General features: G+C 37.1%; 2 protein-coding genes across 5 annotated transcripts; one reads left to right on the top strand and one right to left on the bottom strand.

Annotated features, from left to right (window-relative positions):
* Nucleotides 1–1271: 1271 nt before the first annotated feature.
* On the top strand, nucleotides 1272–19375 carry LOC110851418 (FYVE, RhoGEF and PH domain-containing protein 4). 3 transcript variants are annotated; one of them, XM_035853036.1, is made up of 17 exons: nucleotides 1272–1769; nucleotides 1868–2308; nucleotides 13855–14017; nucleotides 14597–15453; nucleotides 15527–15567; nucleotides 15706–15895; nucleotides 15981–16068; nucleotides 16143–16350; nucleotides 16435–16571; nucleotides 16659–16797; nucleotides 16876–17081; nucleotides 17180–17364; nucleotides 17589–17814; nucleotides 18161–18340; nucleotides 18434–18571; nucleotides 18670–18694; nucleotides 18768–19375. In XM_035853036.1, exons 3-17 carry the CDS (start codon nucleotides 13901–13903, stop codon nucleotides 19013–19015), a joined length of 2985 nt encoding a protein of 994 aa, XP_035708929.1. In that variant the 5' UTR covers nucleotides 1272–1769; nucleotides 1868–2308; nucleotides 13855–13900; the 3' UTR covers nucleotides 19016–19375. The 3 variants fall into 3 exon arrangements, with proteins under 3 accessions (XP_035708929.1, XP_021954880.1, XP_035708930.1); XM_022099188.2 differs by having other exon boundaries at nucleotides 2124–2308; XM_035853037.1 differs by lacking the exons at nucleotides 1272–1769; nucleotides 1868–2308 and adding an exon at nucleotides 9969–10811.
* Nucleotides 19376–19380: 5 nt separating this feature from the next.
* Nucleotides 19381–20164, bottom strand: LOC118436051. 2 transcript variants are annotated; one of them, XM_035853040.1, is made up of 3 exons: nucleotides 19876–20164; nucleotides 19645–19772; nucleotides 19381–19555 (listed from the first exon to the last, which is right to left on the bottom strand). In XM_035853040.1, the coding sequence occupies exons 1-3, from the start codon at nucleotides 19989–19991 to the stop codon at nucleotides 19440–19442; spliced, it is 360 nt and encodes a 119-aa protein (XP_035708933.1). In that variant the 5' UTR covers nucleotides 19992–20164; the 3' UTR covers nucleotides 19381–19439. The 2 variants fall into 2 exon arrangements, with proteins under 2 accessions (XP_035708933.1, XP_035708934.1); XM_035853041.1 differs by having other exon boundaries at nucleotides 19651–19772; nucleotides 19876–20138.
* Nucleotides 20165–20426: the final 262 nt, after the last annotated feature.

Below are 20426 nucleotides of genomic sequence, written 5' to 3' on the forward strand. Positions count from 1 at the left end.
TGTAAAGTTATAATAATCCCGTTCCTTTTGTATGTAGATGATTTAGTTATATACTTAGCTGGTAATGACCTTGAATTGTTAATGAAAGCAATTACTGAGCAAGCAAATATTGTTCAAGAGTGGTATAGTATGAATAACCTAAGCATTAACTATTCGAAAACCAAATTTCAAATCTTTAGTAAGCCGCGATGTAGTGTACCTTCTTCTTCGTGTAAACCCATAGTGTTAAGTAATGGCGAATCGATTGAGTATGTAAGTGTTTTCAAGTACCTTGGTGTGTACATAGATTCCAGTCTGAGTTTTAGTGACCATTACGAACAGGTAACAAAGAAAGTATCTAATAAGCTCGGGTACTTACATAGTGTAAAACGTCACCTCACTAATAAGGTAATGGCAATAATGATCAACAGCCATATACACTCCGTAATGGATTTTTGCCTTGAAATCTGGGCAATCCATTCTGACGCTCAATTAGACGCAGTACAACACAAAGTTAATTCGTTTCTGGTGAAATTCCTTTATCCTTCTCTAGCAAAAAAGTATCGATATCGGAAGCACACACGGTTTAAGATAAATAAGCAATCAATTAATGTGAATGATTTATTAACACAGTTCAGCCTCCTGTCAATTAAAGAACGGCGTGACTTATTTTTGTACAAATATGCGTTTAAAAAACTACTGCACTCTGTTAGTTCGTCTTCAGGGAGGCGTACTTGGCCCCTATTGACCGTCCCATCTTTTACGTTTGCACAAAAATCGATACATTATAGAGCAGTTAAACTTTGGAACAAACTGCCTAGAGATTGGGACCCCAACATGAGTTATGTTAAATTTGTACAATCTTGTCGTGAATTTATAATTAATAAGCGTTCTGACGACTATTATTATCTATGAAGTAAGAATTAGAAAAAATGTAGTTAGGTATTATTATGCTTCTTATATAGTTATAGCATTTTGTGTCATGGTTTGCAAACCAGTTATTGTTAACTGATATCCATTTACACGTGAATAAAAGTTGAAATGAAATGAAATGAAATGAAATGAAATGAAATGAAATGAAACAACAACTCCACGTAGTAAAAGCCAGTAGCAAACCGTATGCATGAACGAACTCCCATGGCATGCTTTCACTTGAGCATTTGCTACACTGAGAGAAAGCCGAGACAGGAAACAGATCAATATAAGTGCACATACACGAGCGCAAGTATTTCTCTCCCTGGTCTTTGATGTACAAAAAGGCCTGGAGTTGGTGTGCAGTCGGGTAGATTGGATCTCCCGATGGATGTGGGGTGCCAAGGGTGGGATACACACGAGTGAAATGTGTCCATTCAAATTCCGAGGATTCTAACCAGAAGTCTCCCGTACGAATATAGTTCCATCCCATCTGGAACCATGGTCAGTGAAAGTCTTTCAGTAATTATTCCTCACAGCGTCCTTTTTCTTCCTTCACTGGCTCATTACTAATCCAATTCCATCGGCAAATACCCCTCTTGTCGTCCCCCTTCGACTCGTCTCTCTTCCATCTATAACAGAACGGGTAATAACATTGCATCCGTGGATTAATTAGGAAACCAATTCTCCAAATTGACTCTTTCCGTGCGGTGCACACACTCTGAAATTATTTACATCGGATCTTCCTCCTTCAGCAATAATCCTTTGTTGCTCAATTTTCTCGGAACAAGGAGCAGTGTTGAATATACGCACATAAACGTATTGTAAATTACAATTTGTAATTGCCCAAACAAGCCGAAGTGAGGTTATAAAGAAAGGTAATTGCATTATAATTTATTTGACCCTGACTTAATTCGGGAGAAGAATTAGTTTGTGTTAGCAGGAAACTATAATGGTCTCCTAAACTATGGTACAGGTGTATTTGGCATCCTTGTTTCATGTCGAGTTATTACAAACAAGAAACTATGAAGAAGATGAAACATAACAAATTGTCAAAAGTCATTGATTTAGCAGTACGAGTTCTACTAGAGTTTTCAGGAAAGTGAAATATTTAACATTGAAAATTGTGGCTTTACTTTTATACCACATCGACGCTTGTTGTAAATAGTTTTAGTAAGCACATAAGCACATATATTTGTTTCGTCTCAACCTTGTAAATTATCAATTTGTAGGAAATCGTCATTTTCAGTTGATTCGGCCAGTATAAACTTTGGAATCCAGTGAAATTGAAATTACGTTGATTCATAGTGAAATAAGAACAAAACAAGTGCTTAACATTGTCTGAAGTGAAATGAAAATGAAGACATTCCAGAAGAAAGACAAAGTCATGGAAGAGTGTCACCAAGCTGGTTTCCACGTAAGTTTTTCGTACAGAACTTTTATTATAAATAACCTGCAATTAAGTGTTAAAAAATTTGGCATTGGAGACGCTATGTTGTACTCTTGTACTAACTACTGGAAGATTGATCTATGAATTTTGACAAGCACGAGGTAGTCTACCTCATATTTATGCATGCAGTTACACGATTACACGGGATTTCTACACAATGCAAATATATGCATGTAGAAGGACTTTAATTATATGAGCACACTTTCATCATTTTGTGTAAAAAGGCTTCTGATCCGTGTACAAGCAGATTTCTAATGTCGAAATCCTTATAATAGGTATTTAAACCTTGTTATGTTACTCATATTTCGCGAAATAGAGGAAGTAGTCGGCAATTGCATTTCTGCTAAAAATCTGTGAAAATAGTTTAAAAGATACCACTCGTGCATATCATTTAACTATTTTACGCAAGGACCAAATATGTATTTATGTAAGTGATCACAATCTCCCTGCACTGTAAATATTCAAAGCACACATACATCATTCCTGAATTTTAAAATGCCTGTTTTTTGCTACACTATAACCACGATCTACCTGAAGCTTGATACCTGTTTGAAAATAGAAATTCAGTGTAATTCACTCTTCAAAATGCTGTCCAACTAAAATTGTATTAATGATATTTACAATAGTTGATACTTGATAGTGGGAATAGAATCAACATAGGAAGGGCAGGACTACAATTTTCTCTACATGAATTATTTTGAAACCTATCAACATATAAAATTTGATAAAATGTAGAATTATTTGAAAATTTACAATATGAACTTTCCCAAAATTGTTAATTGAATAACTTTTGAAAATTTTACTAATTCATTCTCATTTCGGATTATATTTTCTTAACTTAATAACCAATATCAGTATGAATTTATGTCCGTTACAAATTGATTTTAGTCTAGAAATTTCATAAGACATTTTGCAACCTACACATATTTACATATATAGAAAAATTTCTTTATTTTAGTGTCCGTGCTCACTGCTTGTTTATTTTGAGCATTAAAGAAATCCACACCCAGTTAATTAATTGGCAGCCACTGCACAACGTGATTCTTTTAATTGTACCTGTAACATACCCACAATTACTTACCTGTTCATCCTGCTTGGATGAATTCCCATCTGACTTGTGAGAATTCTTTCATGTACATAAATACATATGTACAAGATGATGAAAATAGCGATTGTGCTAGCACTATGGGTCATTATTTTTGTAAATATAAAGAGTTAATGAATGTAAACATACATATTCTTGTTGTGCGTGGCTGTGGGGTTTATAATCAACTTATGCGTTGCGTGAACTAGAAGATAAAAAATTAATCTCGATCACGGTTGGATGCATTAAATGATTCAAGAGAGCATCATTTTTCAACTAAAACAAACACACTCGTTAACCTTAACCCTTTATCTTAATTCTATTATCCGGTCCATTCGCACATTATTTGTTAAAGATTTGATAATGACAGTACAAATTGGAATCTGTCAAAAACTTATTGAATTTCTCCTACTTATGCACATAATTATCCAGCATAGCTTAAACGATAACACTAAATTTTTCTATACGCACTACTTGAAAAAAAGGTAATGACAGACAAATGTTTGTTCTAAATAATTTGATCATTAAACATAAAATACAACACAGGGTAATAAACCAACTTCATTTTAAAGTAAATATTTCAGATTAAATGCATACGAGATTTTGCAGCGATATTAAAATGCATTTTTTCGGTTCTGCTTTGATTCCTCTACTGATTTCATTGAATTTAGAATATGATGGCTTGTATTGCATTTCTTAAGGTCAAAATTCTACTAAAACCAAGAACTAACGAAATACCTCAAATTAAGCTACGTATGCATGCACATATAAATATTTGCCATTATCAATGCAAAGTTTAATCTCAACCACGAGATTAATGCATTCATCTTTTCTTGAATCTTATCACAGTTTTAAATAAATAAATAGAAATTATTCTTTCATCTGATTTCTATGGGCGAGGTAAGATCTCTTCCTCATCGTCGGCAAGCAGTTTATAGAATATTAAATATGACCATTTGCATAATCATTTCGTTTCACATCTTGAAAATGTTAATAGAATTAATTTCATCGGATTTATTATATTGTGACGATGGGTTGGATTCAATGGACAAGAGGAAGTCTCAACAGACCGTTTTCAATTGCACATTGTCTTTTCACGAGTTCAGCAACATAACAATTTATTTTATAATTAGTGACCAGTGATTGTTCAGGTTAGAGAATACGTAATAACATCTCTGTTGGAGATTTTTTGGCACTGTCATTTGCATAGATAGTTGTGCTCCTAAATACGTACAGAAATATTACCCTAGGACATCTGAGAAATGGGACGATTCACCGGTGCAACGAGTGTTTTCTTTGTTTGTGTATGTACATATGCAAGTTAAGGGCTTTCATATTGGACCATGAACAATTTCTGCAAACAGTTGAGTGCCTTGCAAATATTTTGCATGCATACCGTAAACTAATCAAAGGAGATGATTCTTCCCTATAAGTGGATATGGAATAATATTACGTGGTTGGTAAGTAGATAAGTCTGCATGTAACAAGCGGGTTTCAAACTCTTGGAGGTCACACCTAATTTTTTTGAGCTACTAATAGTTTAACTGATTTCCGGGTGTGGTGACCACATTCAGCCTTCGCCACTGGTATGCATTCTTAGGAGAAAGGAAATATTAGTAAATTCCATTCCAGTCAAAACAATTGTTTCTTATTTTTTGCGCATTGGACCAAATATGTCGCTTGGAACAAACAAGCAACAACAGCAACCTCGGTCCGTTCATTCATCCTCCTACATTCCTCCCACATTTATTAATTCTGAAATGACTTGTCGTTTTGCGAATAAGTGTTCATTATTGCACTACTTTTATGATTGTTCTCTCGTTGGAATTTGTATTGTTGATCTAGCGTCTAACTGTACTCTGGAATTCGAGGGGTACCAGAAAAGTTCCACTTGCCAGTGTACGTCGTACATATTTATGGAATCGTCTAAAATAAGAGCTGAGGTTAATTATTGTCCACAAACATATTTAAACAGGTAATGGTTTTGAGTGCGAAAATTATGTTAATTTATTTATAATAACCTTGATTGTTTCAAATGTTGGTGAGTATTTGTGGTTGGTTTACTTTCATGTGGTACTAGTTCTCTCCAGATAGAACTGTGTTGCATTTGGACATGCAAAATGACTGAAGCTGTCTCAGTCCATCACAAAATCGCACTCGTTTTTATTTTTTAAAGGAAAATTTCTCATGTAATTATTCACAGGCGCATAAAATACATTTCATACTTGATTTTATGAAATCCACATTTTTATGACAAATCTTATAGGCATTTTAATAAAAAGTTTTCAAGTGCATCATTTTTTGCACTGCTAGATAGCGAGAATGCTATGTGACAACTGCCCTTTTGGACTAGACTAGACAGCAGAAATATCATATCCCTAAATTTGCAGTATCATTATATCCTCATAAATATTATTTGATTGTCATGTTTTTATAAATAGTTATGACAAACTATGTTCGTCCGTACTACCAACTTCTGTAAGTTGCAGGTCAAAGACAATAACCTTTTTTAGTTCGAGTAACAAGTAGTTGACAAGTTAGAACATGCTTTGGCATATGGTTTATGGTAATCTGTACAGAAAATGGTGATGATTCCCCATAATTAATGTTAATCTTTTACTACAACACTAATACATCAATCGAAAAGAATCAGGTTGGACGGGAAACAGTGAGATGACTTCACTCCATATTTTAACCCTGTCCAAAATCTGCATAATGCATGCTAACGAAATCGTTAACATTTTGCAGGATGACGATCGTTTTATCTGACTGAGGTTTGTCAGCTACACACTTATTTCATTCTCATTACGATGTGACCAAATCTGTGTGTTGAGTAGTATTCGGACAGATTTTTATCTGCAGTTGTCACCTACATATTTATTTATATCTGACGATCTGACCTCAGCATTTTAACATTCCAGTCACTCATTTTAGTCCAGTGTTTATGTATGTCATAAAAACGAACAATAAGTCAAGTAATTCGAATAATTACATCAGTAAATCATGTCCTTGTCATCAATAATATTTTCATGGGTCAAATTAATTGATCTTTTTGAGCACAAAAAGTTCACGAGTCTATGTAATCTCCTTAAAATGTGCATAACATAACCTCATAACCTCCTCGACCAACAAATTGTGTCAACAATAGAAGAATAAATAGTAAATAAGTAGTAAAATTCAATGTCAAATTTGTACCATTTATCGGTAATTTTTCTTCTTTTGCTCTTAATTTTCTAAATAGTAATATTTTGAATTCAAATCATTCTTCCCATGTACTCAATTTACATAACTTGAGTTCGTTCCCCACCTGTCACTTCTAATTTCATTAACAACGAGTCCAGTAAAATCTGTCGCACTTTACCAACTACTCACTCTGTATAATGCGAATGGTAGACTAAGCTTAACGGACAAACATCCTATCATTCTACTTGACTTTGACTTTGACAGTAAAATAACAGCCTCAGGGTTTCCCATTTCCACGAAAATTAGCTCGTACCGTCCTCACTTTTACTTTCTTCTCTTTTTTACGCAACTGCAACTCTGAAGATTGAGAAACGGGGTGGAGGCGACGTAAGAAAAATATACAAGAGTCAAAACCACATCACTTATTCATATCAATTTACCCTCATCAGAGATATGTATTTAGATGCGATGCATTGACATGAAGTGGCAGTTGCACTACTAATTATTGCAATGAGTCAGTTGTTGCATATATATCCGAGGATAAGCTGCATGAGTTCAGAGTTTAAAAAAGAGTGAGAAATGTCAGGACCGCATGCACGCATATCTTGGTTCAAGAAATCATGGCCTATCATAAATAAAATCGTATTCAGCTTATTATTACTAATGGGAAACTTTGACCGTAAAATGTAACGCACATACTTTCATCTTGACTCACTGCTTACTTACTACTGACTGTCTGGGAAAGTGCCATACATAGTGCATCCAACCAAGATTTTATTAAAGTCTGCGGTGGCGACAGCGTTTTTGCTCGTGCAATATTTCTTTCTAACGGCCATCATGTAACCACTCGGTCGAGCCTTGTCTTTGGCTTTGTGTTCATCTAAAGAGTGGGAAGATGTGGAAGTGGAGATTATAATGGGTATCTGAATATTGCAGATATATGCACCAAGAAATTTTGACATTCGTATCTGCTCCTTCAACAGGACGAGGCTGCCTACCCTCCTTCCACATGGACAGAGAAACAGTCATAAAAATATATGATGATAGAACACTCAGAACAGACTTTTATCATCATCGTCAAATTATCCTCGAGTTTAGGGACAATAGCAGCCGACATAATGTAGAATACACAAATGTCGGAGGAGTACCAAGACATGGGACGGATGCTGGGTGGTTGGTCTTATATTCCTTTATCTTCTGTGTCTCTGCCTGCTTTTTTCTATGTGTGGAAGCATTTTATGAATAGAGTGTGAACTGAGTGACAAACCAAACTCTTGTTTGTCTCAGTTTTGTCTATAATTATTGCATGGAACACTGCGAGAGATTATTTTCGACCCCTTATTATGACGCAGACGGCATTATGCAGTATTATGACTACTACTAGCGCACGCTTACTAAATGTTAGCTGTAGTCAGTGGATTCTACCAAATAGCAATCAGATCAAGTCTCTCTCTATCGCACTCGTAATGTAATTGTGAAAATTTACTACACGCGACTTATCATGTTATTATGTGTTTATCTATTCTGTTTACACTATGGACTCGTTTCGAGTGCTTGATTTGCTGTAGTTATTACATGCTACGTTAGAGTAAAACCACTTTAACCGTAGCATACATTTGTTAGGAGGAGGTTTTTCATTCGTTAAATTTCATTAATAAATAAAGTCAAGGCTGGAAAGAGGTTTGTCGTATTGCAAGTTAGGTACAGTTTATATTTCCTCTTGCATACATAGAAACGTGATGGAGGAAGGAGGGTAGAGAGCCAAGCCGATCGAGTTGGTTGACTTTTTTGAGGGCTTTGTTATTAGCAAAAAAAAGCCTGTGGGGACTTTGTACAACACATTGCGTACAACATTTGCAGAGAGCGTTGAATTATTGTAGGAAATTGTTTGGCTGGTGATGAAGAGGTGTGGGGGTGACTCATCGGCAGGAATGGAATATAATGAGATTGTACATCTCTATCTCTGTCTGCATGTCGCCCACCAACCACTGTACATACATACATACGTAACATATTACAGCCTATTATCATGCTTAGCGTCAAGTATACATAGCAGGATGCATACGAGCTTAGGAGGGGAGCTTGCGAGGTTGATAATAACAGATCTTGATGCCCTTTGGATATGTGGTAGGGTCCCATGAGTGAACTAAAACCCTGAAGTGGTTTGACTCCATGGCCCCATTTGCGCCCGCCACACCCACTCAAAAATGTCCAAAAAACGCTTTCACTCCAGTTTTCACTCATTCAAATCCACGCCAAAAATCCAATTTTTCTCGGATTTTGAAATTTCTTTCACCATTACACTCCCAGATAGTTGCTTTCTGCAATCCAATATCAAACTCAATTTTTTCGAAATTTTTAGTATTTTAAAAAATTGCAATTCGGAATGAGGATTGTTGTAGTAATCAACAACGCAAATTATGCCTGCGAAATAGTCATCAGCAAAATTGAGTTTGATATTGGATTGAAGAAAGCAACTATCTGGGAGTGTAATGGTGAAAGAAATTTCAAAATCGGAGTAAAATTGGATTTTTGGCGTGGATTTGAGTGAGTGAAAACTGGAGTGAAAGCGTTTTTTGGGCATTTTTGAGTGGGTGTGGCGGGCGCAGATGGGGCCATGGAGTCAAACCACTTCAGGGTTTTAGTTCACTCATGGGTCCCTACCACATATCCAAAGGGCATCAAGATCTGTTATTATCAACCTCGCAAGCTCCCCTCCTTAGTTGCGAATTTCATTGTGTGCCGATATGTACGTGTGGTATCCCTGGACTTGAAATTTTATGGGTGAAATTATCCATCCCACACTTTAATTACTGACCAAAACCGGTGGAGATGTGCATCGTGTGGTGGGTGCTGTGCTATTACGACATTTATTTCCACTTCCTTTAACCTTAATTTAAACGAAATCATCCTTGCGTTGCGCCACAGTTTCATTAACAAAGCTGGTCAGTCAACAGTGGTGTCGTCTTGGTGGTTTTCCTTAACCATACTCGGAGTAATTTGTAATTTGTGGTGAGAACATTGTCCCATTCCAAAGCGTCGTCAGACAGCATTTAACTGACTGGATGTTGATGATGATGAGAGTGATTCATGTAGAAAAACTCATTCAAGAATCAAGATCACATTACAGAACGCTACATAATATTCACATCCATTCCTCCTCTCCCCACATTTGCTGAGTGAGCAATGCAACACGGTCCTCCAACAACTACATACAACTACTGATTAAGTGAGTGGTTTGACTTTGTTAGTTTTTTAATCTTGTGGTTGCATACACAACTCGAACAGTTTGACTGCAATGTGTAAGTACTTACATACAACATTATTCGGGATGTGGTCATTCAATGCTATTTTGTTCGTTTGCGATGCACAGTTGGGTGCTGGATGGATGGATGGACTGGTATTCCTCTAAAGTAGCAGTTACAAGATCATTTCGTTTTTCATCTGATTTTTCTGTCTGAACAGTTTTCTTTGAAAATCTCTCCAGTATTAGAGTTGGGCTCGGTTACGAATGTGTAGTGTTTGTTCTGAGTGAGTGAGTACATACGCCAGGGGGTTGGCTTGGCTAGTCAAGAACTAACTACTATAAACCTAACTATCAAATTGAACTCAATTACGTGTCGATTATTTAATATTTTCTGCTGCGACAAAACAAGTTTTTCTAACCGTATCGAATTATTTATACGAATATTGTGACCCATAAAGTGTGATCGATCAAATTCAGTGTTTGCATAGTAGTAATAATATTAATGGCTCTATTTGCCCAGTTTTGTGTACCAAAACCAATGACCAAACACAAAGCAAACTTTCTTATCAATTCTAGTAGTTGCATTATGCGGTCTGTAATCTGGACCAGCAGCAGCAGAATAAACAGGAAACTCAAACCCAGGCCAAATTCACCTTGCTCTACTGTTCGCTTTCTTCGTAATCGGCACTACTCATACATAAATCAGTGATTGTTTATGTTTTGTCTGGAAATGAGCATAAAAAATACATGCTTTGTTTTTCATATTTTATTCGGTGACTCAAAATATTTTGTGCATAAGTGAGCTGTAAATCAACAGAAAGTGAAGTGGTTAAATCAGTGGTTAAACCCGAATCAAGTCACGCATTTAGTGGAAGAGTAATTCCTGGCACCGTGATCAACTTGTGTTTCATTGTGTGTCAGGAATCCTCAGGAAATTCTCACGAGTTTATTTTTAGGTAATTTTACCCTAAGGAAAATACTAGTTTATATGAAAACCAGGTTTGATTTAGTCGTGAATACATAACGTTTAGCTTTTGGTACGTAACATTACGGGAAAATTTAACGCAACTTGTCCATGACCTTCTTCCCTTTCGATCAGGAAGTCTACATATATTTATAAATACATAGTTGTTTTAAGACATAAAACTTAAGAGTGTGCACTCATTTACATAATAACGTATTGGATTCGTATTGGATGCATATTACTGCTTTTAATACAAGCTGTGCAATTATGTACAATACTACCAACACCTTGTTAAACTTAGCAGAGCTGAATAAATACTTGTGCAAATATGCCACTAAAGTACTAACTCAACAATTGAAGACAAATTTTGTCAGCTGAAATCCATACTTGTATTTTGTTCAGAGCTTGTTAGTAAAACATTTTTCCAGTGTTTTCTACTGATATGGATTTAATTTATGAATATAATGCAGAGCTAAATACATATGTAAATGAAGAAAAGTTTTTTTTATGCATTTGTTTCAGAGTGGTTTACAGAATGCATTAAAGCCAAGTTGAGTACATTTTCCAAGTCGCATTCCATGTCACATTCTATGTTAGGATTAGATTATCTAAACGCCAAACTTCCGTCAACTTTGTCACCATTACGTATTGCGTTTGCTCGGCTTCATTTCCGCTGGGTTTTTGAACAACGAACGAGATTTTGTAGGTAAAAAACTTTCTGGTATCAATCATCCATAACGTTTAAATGATCGTTTGTCCAAATGAGATCTGATAATTATAATTTTTCCTATGGGTGACAATGTCTCTACTTGAAAGCATTTACGAGTATGTACATATGTGATAAGCAAAAGTTTGCAGAATGGCGATAATGATAAGGGTTTTGTTCACTAATTACATTACACAGGGGTTTACGAATAGTTTATTAAGTAGCTTCAGCTACTTTATGTGAAGACTTTGTCTGTCTGTCTGTCTGTCTGTCTGTCTGTCTGTCTGTCTGTCTGTCCGTCTGTCTGTCAGCAGGATAACGGGAGAACGGATAAAGATAATCGAAATAGGTTTTCGCCATCATACATAATACCCCAGGGGGAGGATCCTATCAACTTTTGGGTGCAACCGGACCACACCCCCGGTCGCCAGGGGGTGTGGTCGGGGCAAAATGAGATTTTTAGTGCAATTGAATCTATGGATGAAATGGAGTGACATTTAGAGTTCCCCCGTTGTGCCACACCCCCCGGGCGCCAGGGGGTGTGGTCGGGGCAAAATGAGATTTTTGAAAAAATTGAATGCATAGATGAAATACAGTAGAATAAAGTGCTCCCGAGTTGTGCCACACCCCCTCGTCACTAGGGGGTGTGGTCGGGGCAAAATGAGATTTTTGAAAAAATTGAATGTATAGATGAAATACAGTAAAATCAAGTGTTCCCGCGATGTCGTGGGAGTGCTTGGAGTGAAGTAGTCTGAAGCTACTTCCGTATGCGCGTTTGCGACGGTTTATTTGCATTGCAATTTTATTGGTAGTGCCGAATGATAAGCCTAGTCAGTGGGGAAAACAATTCTCAGAAACTATGCCTGTATTTACTACTTTTGCGGAGAATGGAGGGGGTGGGAGTTCGGTGTGATGGTTTACTGCAGGCAAGCCATTTAAAAATTTAGTACTTTTGGGAACATGAACAGTATGGATTATGGATGAGTTAAAAATTCGTATAAATAATCCTAGTCTATGTATATAATTTAAACTATGTAAACTTCCAATTGTCATAAAATTCGTACATTCTATGAGGATTTTTGTAAATTCCATTCTTTTTTTAAATAGTGCTCCACTTAACACTTTTACTCAAAAATTAAATTTTATTTTTAACACACCATCGTCATTATTAGGTAATGTAGACGAAAAAGGTATAAAAAACTAATTTCCAGTACGGAGATTTTAAGTAAAGTGGTTTAGCTACTATATGGTCCAAATATAGTCCTTTTCTAAGGACAATCAAGTCTGAAAATATATTTCAAAAGACAATTTAAGAACAAGTTTCACGTATTTTGTCAGGGGGTGTGGTTCACAGTGTGATGTGATAATTGAAACTAATTTGAAGGAATTGTTCATATGCATGCATGCTGATCATGGAAATGGAGAGTGATACGAATTTGAAGTTCCAGACCAAAAGTTATAAAACACAAAATCTTGTATAATATACGTAAGGAGTAGATTTCAAACTGGTTGGTTTATATTATGCTACCAATAAGGTTTACGATTATTTTATATACAAAGCCAAAATCCCACTATTTTTACAAAATCGGTTAATTAGACCAATAAGTTGACCAAATGTACAAAATGGTGGCAGTAGGTTTGTATTGAATAGTACACATTTTTCACAAGAACGAATTACCAAACCTGCACACATGTATTTTAATCATAACTCAGTCGACACTCGAGCAGACTGTTTTTCTTGAAGTAAAAGTGTTCGTAATGGGAAAATTGAGAATTTTAAGCAGCACAAAACCTTATGCACATACACGCACCCCGAATAAAAGTAAGACAAATGCTAACTCAGCAGTTGGCAGTGGTCTCAATAAATTGATATAGTACTTTTAAACCCAAGAATCCAACATGTTACAAATGTTGATTGCATGAATAATTTAATGATATCATAGTTGACATAATGGCGTCAACATTTGTTTGGAATTGAGAGATTTGGCAAGCGTTGTTGAGTGTAATGTGCATAGTTTTGTGCGGGTCAAAACTCAAAACAACGACACATGGAGGAGGGCATAAAAAATGAAATCATGTACTGTTTGTCGGTTCTGGGAATTGCCAAAGCACTACTGAGATGATGATACACGTGGAATGTGTACGTATTTACGTACGTATATGTGTTGCGGAGGTGTTATACTGTTTGTGATACCACCAATTTGTGTACAATGTGCTTTTCCCGATATTGTGCCCCTTAATATGATATTCAGCTATAATAAGCATACGCATCACACTTGGTTGGTTATACATATGATGGAATATAATAGAGCAACATTTTTGGCACTAGGACGGAATTCGGAGGAAGTATTTCGACTTCTGCTGGCTGGTGTAACATGGATGGGTCCGGTTGGAAAGTGGAAAGACAGTTTCAGCACAGTTTGAGCCAGTCAACAACTCGAGTTTTGCAAAGCCAAAATATCCGCGTCTCCTCCTCCACCAATTTTAGACAAGTAAGTTATCCACCTCATTTACCCTTTTCTCCAGCTTTAGTTTCCTCTATTGTGCTCAAAGTTGAGTCCTGTTTCGCTGGAGAAAGTCGTGACTGGTTGAAGGGAGATGAAGTACAGTTCACTTTTCAAACACAACACCTCCCACTTTCTACACGCTTTCCCTTTCGTGTGTGATTTTCCTCTCGATCACTTGGTCCTTTATTTGCTTGAAATGCATCTCATTGAGCATTCCGGACCGGACGACTGACATTTTGTTGCTCTTCACTCTCACGTTGAGCGAGTGCTGTTTCGTGTTCAAAGTTTCATTTTCCCCGTTTCTCTCTGAATATAAGTAGATTTACTTATCTGGAGAGGCTCGCACATCAGTGAGACAGGCGTGTGTTTGAGGAAGAAGTGAATATTTATACATTGAACGGGATCCGAATTAGTCGGTGCAGAGAGTGAGTGTTATTGTTATCTGTCTGATTTTCGTCTTGCAAACTTTCTCCAGCCAGTCTCAACTTTCCCTTTTAAAGAACTTTGCTTATTAAACTATCAAGAAACCTTTGGAACATTGATATCCTTATTGCTGTGCCATAGACACAGTTTCCTTTGATCATGGAGGAAACTGCTTGGAATAACGACGCAACCTCCTCCTCCTCACCGGAGATGGAATTGCTAAAGAAGAAAATGATGGAAAAGATGTCTTTTGACATGCCCATGCCCATGCCAAACGCGATGACCACCACAACCACCACCAACTTTCCCTCCAGCCTTCTCAATGGCTCCTCCCTCTCGGGGATGATGTCCAAGGATGGCTTCTCGATGACGACGAGAGAAATCAAGGCTGTCAAGATGGAACAGGCACAAGTACAATTCTCCTCATCCTCCTCGAGATCTTCGTCCCAGCAGACGAGTGGGAGTCTAATTTCTGGTCAAATTGGGAGTAGTGTTGTGGGTGGAACGCCGACTAGCAGTTCGTGGATGACGAGTATGAATTTGGGGGGTGTTCAAGCGATGGAAAAGAAAATGGCGTCGTCATCCACGATAAGCTCCAATTCATCGTGTGCTTCCACGACAGCTTCTGCCACGCTTGGAATGGGGGTGACGAGGAGTTTTTCGTCTTCGTCAGGTTTCCCCCCAACCTCCATGTCCAGTGGATCGATTCATTCGGACGGGGTTGATTCCGGACTGTCCTCTTCGAATGCCCTGGTTTCCAGTAACTTTCCATCGTTTGGTGGTTCCGCCTCGTTCTCTCCCCTCAAAAGGCCCTTTGGGTTTAGAAACTTTGACCGACCGCTGTGGATTGACATGCCGTTTGGAGCGAAGGATAACCAAGCTAATATACGAAACACATGGGACCCTGCCATGATGTTGAGTATGAAAAACTCTGGAAGTCAAGTTCAGTTTAGTGCGTCACAACATACATTTTTTGAAGCGTCAAACGGTTCATTTAGGTGAGTTTCTATATTGAAAATTAAGTTAAAGTCAGTCGATAATTCGTGAAGTTAACTTTAAATTTATGTGCAGGGCGTTTAAAGATCAGCGTGTTTTCCTAAGACAATCGTACGGTGAGGCACTTTTATTATTAGTAAATATTTTAGTAGCAAATAGTACCAACCATATCCAACACGTCTAAACTTCAGCCAAAATAAACACAAGACCTAAACAATGTTTACTTTCTTATTTATTAATTATTTGGAATTCAGGTGCTTCTGAATCCGAATCGGAAAATGAGGATGATGACGATTCCGACTCTGACTTTAGGAGTTTCATAACATATCCAAATAAGCGATCGCTGACGTACAAGCCGAAATTGGCCATTGCTGAGAAACCATATTACGAACCCTCTGAAACAGATGATACCAGCTCCGTTGCACCTTCAGATTTGGATACCAGGTTAATTTAACTCACTTTTTAATTGAACTCACTGTGTTAGGTATCTCCTTAACAGAATTGTCATTTAATGTGTTTGGTAATATAGTCCCAGAGACAGCATTATCGAGACTTCCCTCCCTTCCACACCTGAACATCGCAAATGTTTCAAAGTTGCTCAAGAACTCCTCACAACGGTATTTTCTCATTTATAGCAGTTTCATACAGAAAAGAGTTGCACATGTCATTAAACTATATTTCGTTGATTTAGGAAAGAACCTACGTTAAGATTTTACACCTTATCGATCAAATTTTCCACTTTCGGGTTGATCAAGAAAATCGAGTCCAACAAATGTTCCCTCAGGAAACTATCACTCAAATCTTTTGCAATATCAAATCTCTCTTCAAACTACATAATGATCATTTACTGCCAAAATTAGAAGAAAGGCTGTCCAAATGGGACGATAATCCAAAAATTGGTTTGTTCCCCATACATTTTCTTATCAAATATTATTTACTTGAATTTACATATTTACGTAGTATAATGTTTTAACAATCCACAGGGGACATCATGACTAACTTTTCTCCATTCTTGAAAATGTATTCGGAATACGTTCAAAATTTTGATAACTCGATCAACCTCATTAACGTGTATCGGGAAAAGAATACGAGGTTCAGACAAATTATTGATGACATTCAGGTTAGTCCTTTCACTCCATTCTACTAAACTTAGGATTAGCCACATTAGTAAATAATGGTTAATGGGCATGTACATATCAATCAACAGAAACTCGAAGACTGTGGAAATCTTCCAATTCAACACCACCTAATTGGTCCCATACAAAGGATACCACGATATCGCCTCCTGCTCGAGGCATACCTTCGTCGCCTCCCTGACGATTCTGCAGATAGGCCAGAAACTGAAAGTGTGATGATCAAATTAAGAATATTTGAAAAGTATAATACAAATCATAACACTATTTACTTTATTTTTGCATCTACAGAAGCCCTTGAAATCGTATCTAAAGCAGCAGAACACGCCAATGAGGCTATGCGACGAATTGTGGGGTTCAAAAAGTTATTGGAAGTTCAAGAGAAAGTAAAAGGTGTAGTTGATCTCGTTAGTCCAACAAGGTTGCTTGTTAAGGAAGGGAAAGTTAGCAAAATATCTGCAAGAACGGGCGACCACCAAGAACGGCACATGTTCCTCGTAAGTAAAGAAAATTATCCATTTTCGCATGACATGAAACAGATGTCTGTGTTTTTAACCCTGTTTGACTTTGACATTTTTATTTGATTGTTTAATAGTTCAGTGATTTACTCTTGTTATGCTCATCAAGACCAATAATGAACAAGATGATTTCCATTGCTCCATATCAATTAAGAGCTAAATTGGACGTCGGCATTATAACAGTGGCGGAGGGAGATGATTTGGAAGTTGCTAACACTTTTTATGTCGAGGATAATCACAAGAAGATTGAGCTCTACACTTCGTAAGTGATTTATATTTTGGACGGATTTAGCACTCGCTTACTCATGCTTGACAAAGTATTTGTATTCAAATGTCAGACGATACATGTCCTAAATTTCAACACATGTTGCACATTTTTTTGTGCTTGATTTTTTGGGAGGGAGGAGACGACTAATCGTGATACTTATTTTGGCATGAATGAGTACCATCCATTATACTATTATTCTCTGTGATCTGGTATTTCAGAACGCCTCAAGAGAAAGCTGATTGGATGACTGCAATTCACAATGCAAGAGAAGAGTTGTTGGAAAGAAAGTCTTCCTTGAGGTTGGGCTCAGCCAGTCCTACGGAAGATGAACTTGGTCTCAAAGAACCTGCTAAATTAAAAAGCGATTCCGTCTCCAAATGCATGGAATGTTATGCAACGTTCGGAATGTTGAAGAGAAGGCACCACTGTCACGCTTGTGGGATTGTAAGTTACCCAGGTTTTGATGAATACAAACAGTTTTGGCACTAGCCAGCTTCTCGGATGACTGTAATTTTATATAGAAGAATGCTGTACATAAATATATGTCATACTTCTCGAGTCAGTGAAATTTGAGCGTGGCTCATAGAATAGAGTTACGATCCGAGCGTTGGTTTATGTGTACATATACTTGTACAGTTATGATGTCATTATTGATGTCATAGTTCTGAAAATACAATGATGCAATGCCTGATCTATACTTGTTCGATCCAGTATTCAGTATCCAGATCAATTTTAATTGTAACCGACAAAGGATACACACATATTGATCAGTGATTATTTTACTGTCCAGGTTATTTGTAGCAAGTGCTCAGATTCGAAAGTGCCATTGCAATATGCAGGAGGAAAAGCTTGCCGAGTTTGCAAACGGTGTAGAACCATTCTTGCGGAAAAACATGCAATTTCAAACAACACGAGCACCTCGGAAGCCACAACTCCGGACGAGTTAGACAGACTGAGAGGTGTTTTAGATGTAAGTCTCCGTTTCCTCCAGTTTAAATATGTACATATCTAATGTATCTAACTAGCGTCAACAATTACTGATAAATTCGGATAATTAACGCAGGTTCCTGGCAATGCCCCCTCGTGTTTAAGTGGACTTTTGCACTTGAGGCTACGAGGAAAGAAAGAGTGGACCCAGAGACTGTTTGCACTTCGGGGAGATTTTGTGCTTTACTGCTACTCCAGTGAATCGGATGAAAGGGTTAGTAAGACTATTTTAGCCCTATTAGATTCCAGTTAATGGGGTTTACATGAAAGTTTAATGGACCTATTATAATTTTCCTATTCTTTTTTGAGCAGGCGATGACTGCCACCCCCATTCCAGGTAATTTTTGCCATTTGTCGACGTTTTGTTCAATCTTCTCACTAACTAAAAATACAAACTTTGTATTTTTCAGGCATGACCGTTATGATGGTGGAGGAACTTCCCAAGGCGGAAATGCCCAACCTTGCAAACAACGAAAAGGACCGGACCTTTCGAATATCGGGTGGCCAAGGGCACAAAACCTACTTCTTTCTCGCTGCCAATCGCGCCATGGCGCTGCAGTGGGTGCAAAAACTAAACTTAGCAGCAAAAGCTGAACTTCAAAATGGTTCTAATAGTGCTATCTCCAGTGCTAATAATAATGCCGACATATCAAAGTAAACGCAGAATACAAATTAGTATAAAATAGTTTACGGCGAAAAGTAATACGCAAATGTTAACTAGCTAATAAACTGACAAGACAGCAATGTACTGAAATAGTTCATATTATAGAATTTGTATTTTTTCGCTTTAAATTAAATATGAATATAGTTTTATAATTCACAATCAGCTTATTAAATTTGTAATTTACTTCATTTTTTCTTGTTACGGTTTCAACAACTATTTAAATTACATTCTTTGATAGGTTATGCAATTTAGTTGTACACTATAAACATAAGTCGAATTTTGTACTCATAATAAACAAAATTAAACAATCACAAACATGCACACACTAAGATTTGATTGGAAATATTAAATATATTAATATTAATATAAAAACTTAGTATTAAACCAATCACCCAATTATTTAAAATCTAATTTTGGACTAAGCATTTTTCTTGATGGACTTTGGTGTCAAGGACGAAGATCTTTCTGGGACTAGAGGTTTTGTTCCTTGCCAGCCACGGGGAACGGTTGGCGGATCCACTTTTTTTGCAGTGCCTTATGTATACCAAATATCACCGAATTTATAAGAGAAATAAAGGTATGAAATGATAAAATATAAATTGAGGAGTATTCTGTATTAGTACCAGTACCAGGTCTGGATTGAACCGTCCTTTCGTGGGACTCGTTGCTCATCCACGATATTTCTCCGAACCCACCGTTATCAGGTACATTTTTGTACCGATCTCTTAAAGCGCGACGGATACTCATGGGTCTGAAACAAAATCGAAATTAAAATTAAAAGTTGTCGAGAGAAAAAACCACCCCGTCATCTCTCTTTTTTCTCTACTCAATTTTCACCCCATTTTCGCCCATACCTGAAGTTAGGATCAGGTGTTTGTAGGGGGGGGCCCCAATGATCCTTAGCTTCATTGTTTTCGTCCATATTTCCCTTCGTAACTGAACGTTTGAAAACGCTGCACCAATTTCCCATTTCCCAATTGCACCAATTCCAAAGATGACTTGTTGACTCTGTGGGAATGGAAGTCGACTGACTGAGGAAGAAGCAGGCCGAAGGTGAGGAAAGTGTGAGGGCAAAGGCAAAGAAAATTGAGAAAAAGCCAGCGGCCGGCGTCTCGGGCCATTGACCTCTCCACCGTTCGCTCACCTACTTCCACGCTGGTCCTCCGACTCAAATTAGTCATCTGACTGGGCATTGGCAATTAATGAAATGACAAATAATGCAATAATATGATGATAATATATACTTAATTTGAAAAATTTAAGCATGAATTGATAAACGAACAAGGCAAAAAATTAAAGTGCTAAAACAATAGTGCGAATTTTATCTAGTGAAAAATGTGCAGAAATATGGTTAGATTAACATTAATTGACTAATGTTAACTGGGTCGCATTAATTAATTAGTTG

Source organism: Folsomia candida, unplaced genomic scaffold (genome assembly GCF_002217175.1).
Source record: "Folsomia candida strain VU population unplaced genomic scaffold, ASM221717v1 Fcan01_Sc006, whole genome shotgun sequence".
In the NCBI taxonomy this organism is placed as follows: Eukaryota; Metazoa; Arthropoda; class Collembola; order Entomobryomorpha; family Isotomidae; genus Folsomia; species Folsomia candida.

What these genes read in the sequence shown, in the direction of transcription:
- LOC118436051 (XM_035853040.1), bottom strand. Translation starts at nt 19,991, where the DNA reads ATGGGAAATTGGTGCAGCGTTTTCAAACGTTCAGTTACGAAGGGAAAT. An exon ending in ACACCTGATCCTAACTTCAG is followed by an intron (nt 19,773 to 19,875) that starts GTATGGGCGAAA and finishes ATTTTGTTTCAG; the next exon opens with ACCCATGAGTATCCGTCGCG. An exon ending in TCAATCCAGACCTGGTACTG is followed by an intron (nt 19,556 to 19,644) that starts GTACTAATACAG and finishes GGTATACATAAG; the next exon opens with GCACTGCAAAAAAAGTGGAT.
- LOC110851418 (XM_035853036.1), top strand. Translation starts at nt 13,901, where the DNA reads ATGGATGGGTCCGGTTGGAAAGTGGAAAGACAGTTTCAGCACAGTTTG. An exon ending in AGATAGGCCAGAAACTGAAA is followed by an intron (nt 16,798 to 16,875) that starts GTGTGATGATCA and finishes TTGCATCTACAG; the next exon opens with AAGCCCTTGAAATCGTATCT. An exon ending in ACTGTCACGCTTGTGGGATT is followed by an intron (nt 17,815 to 18,160) that starts GTAAGTTACCCA and finishes TTTACTGTCCAG; the next exon opens with GTTATTTGTAGCAAGTGCTC.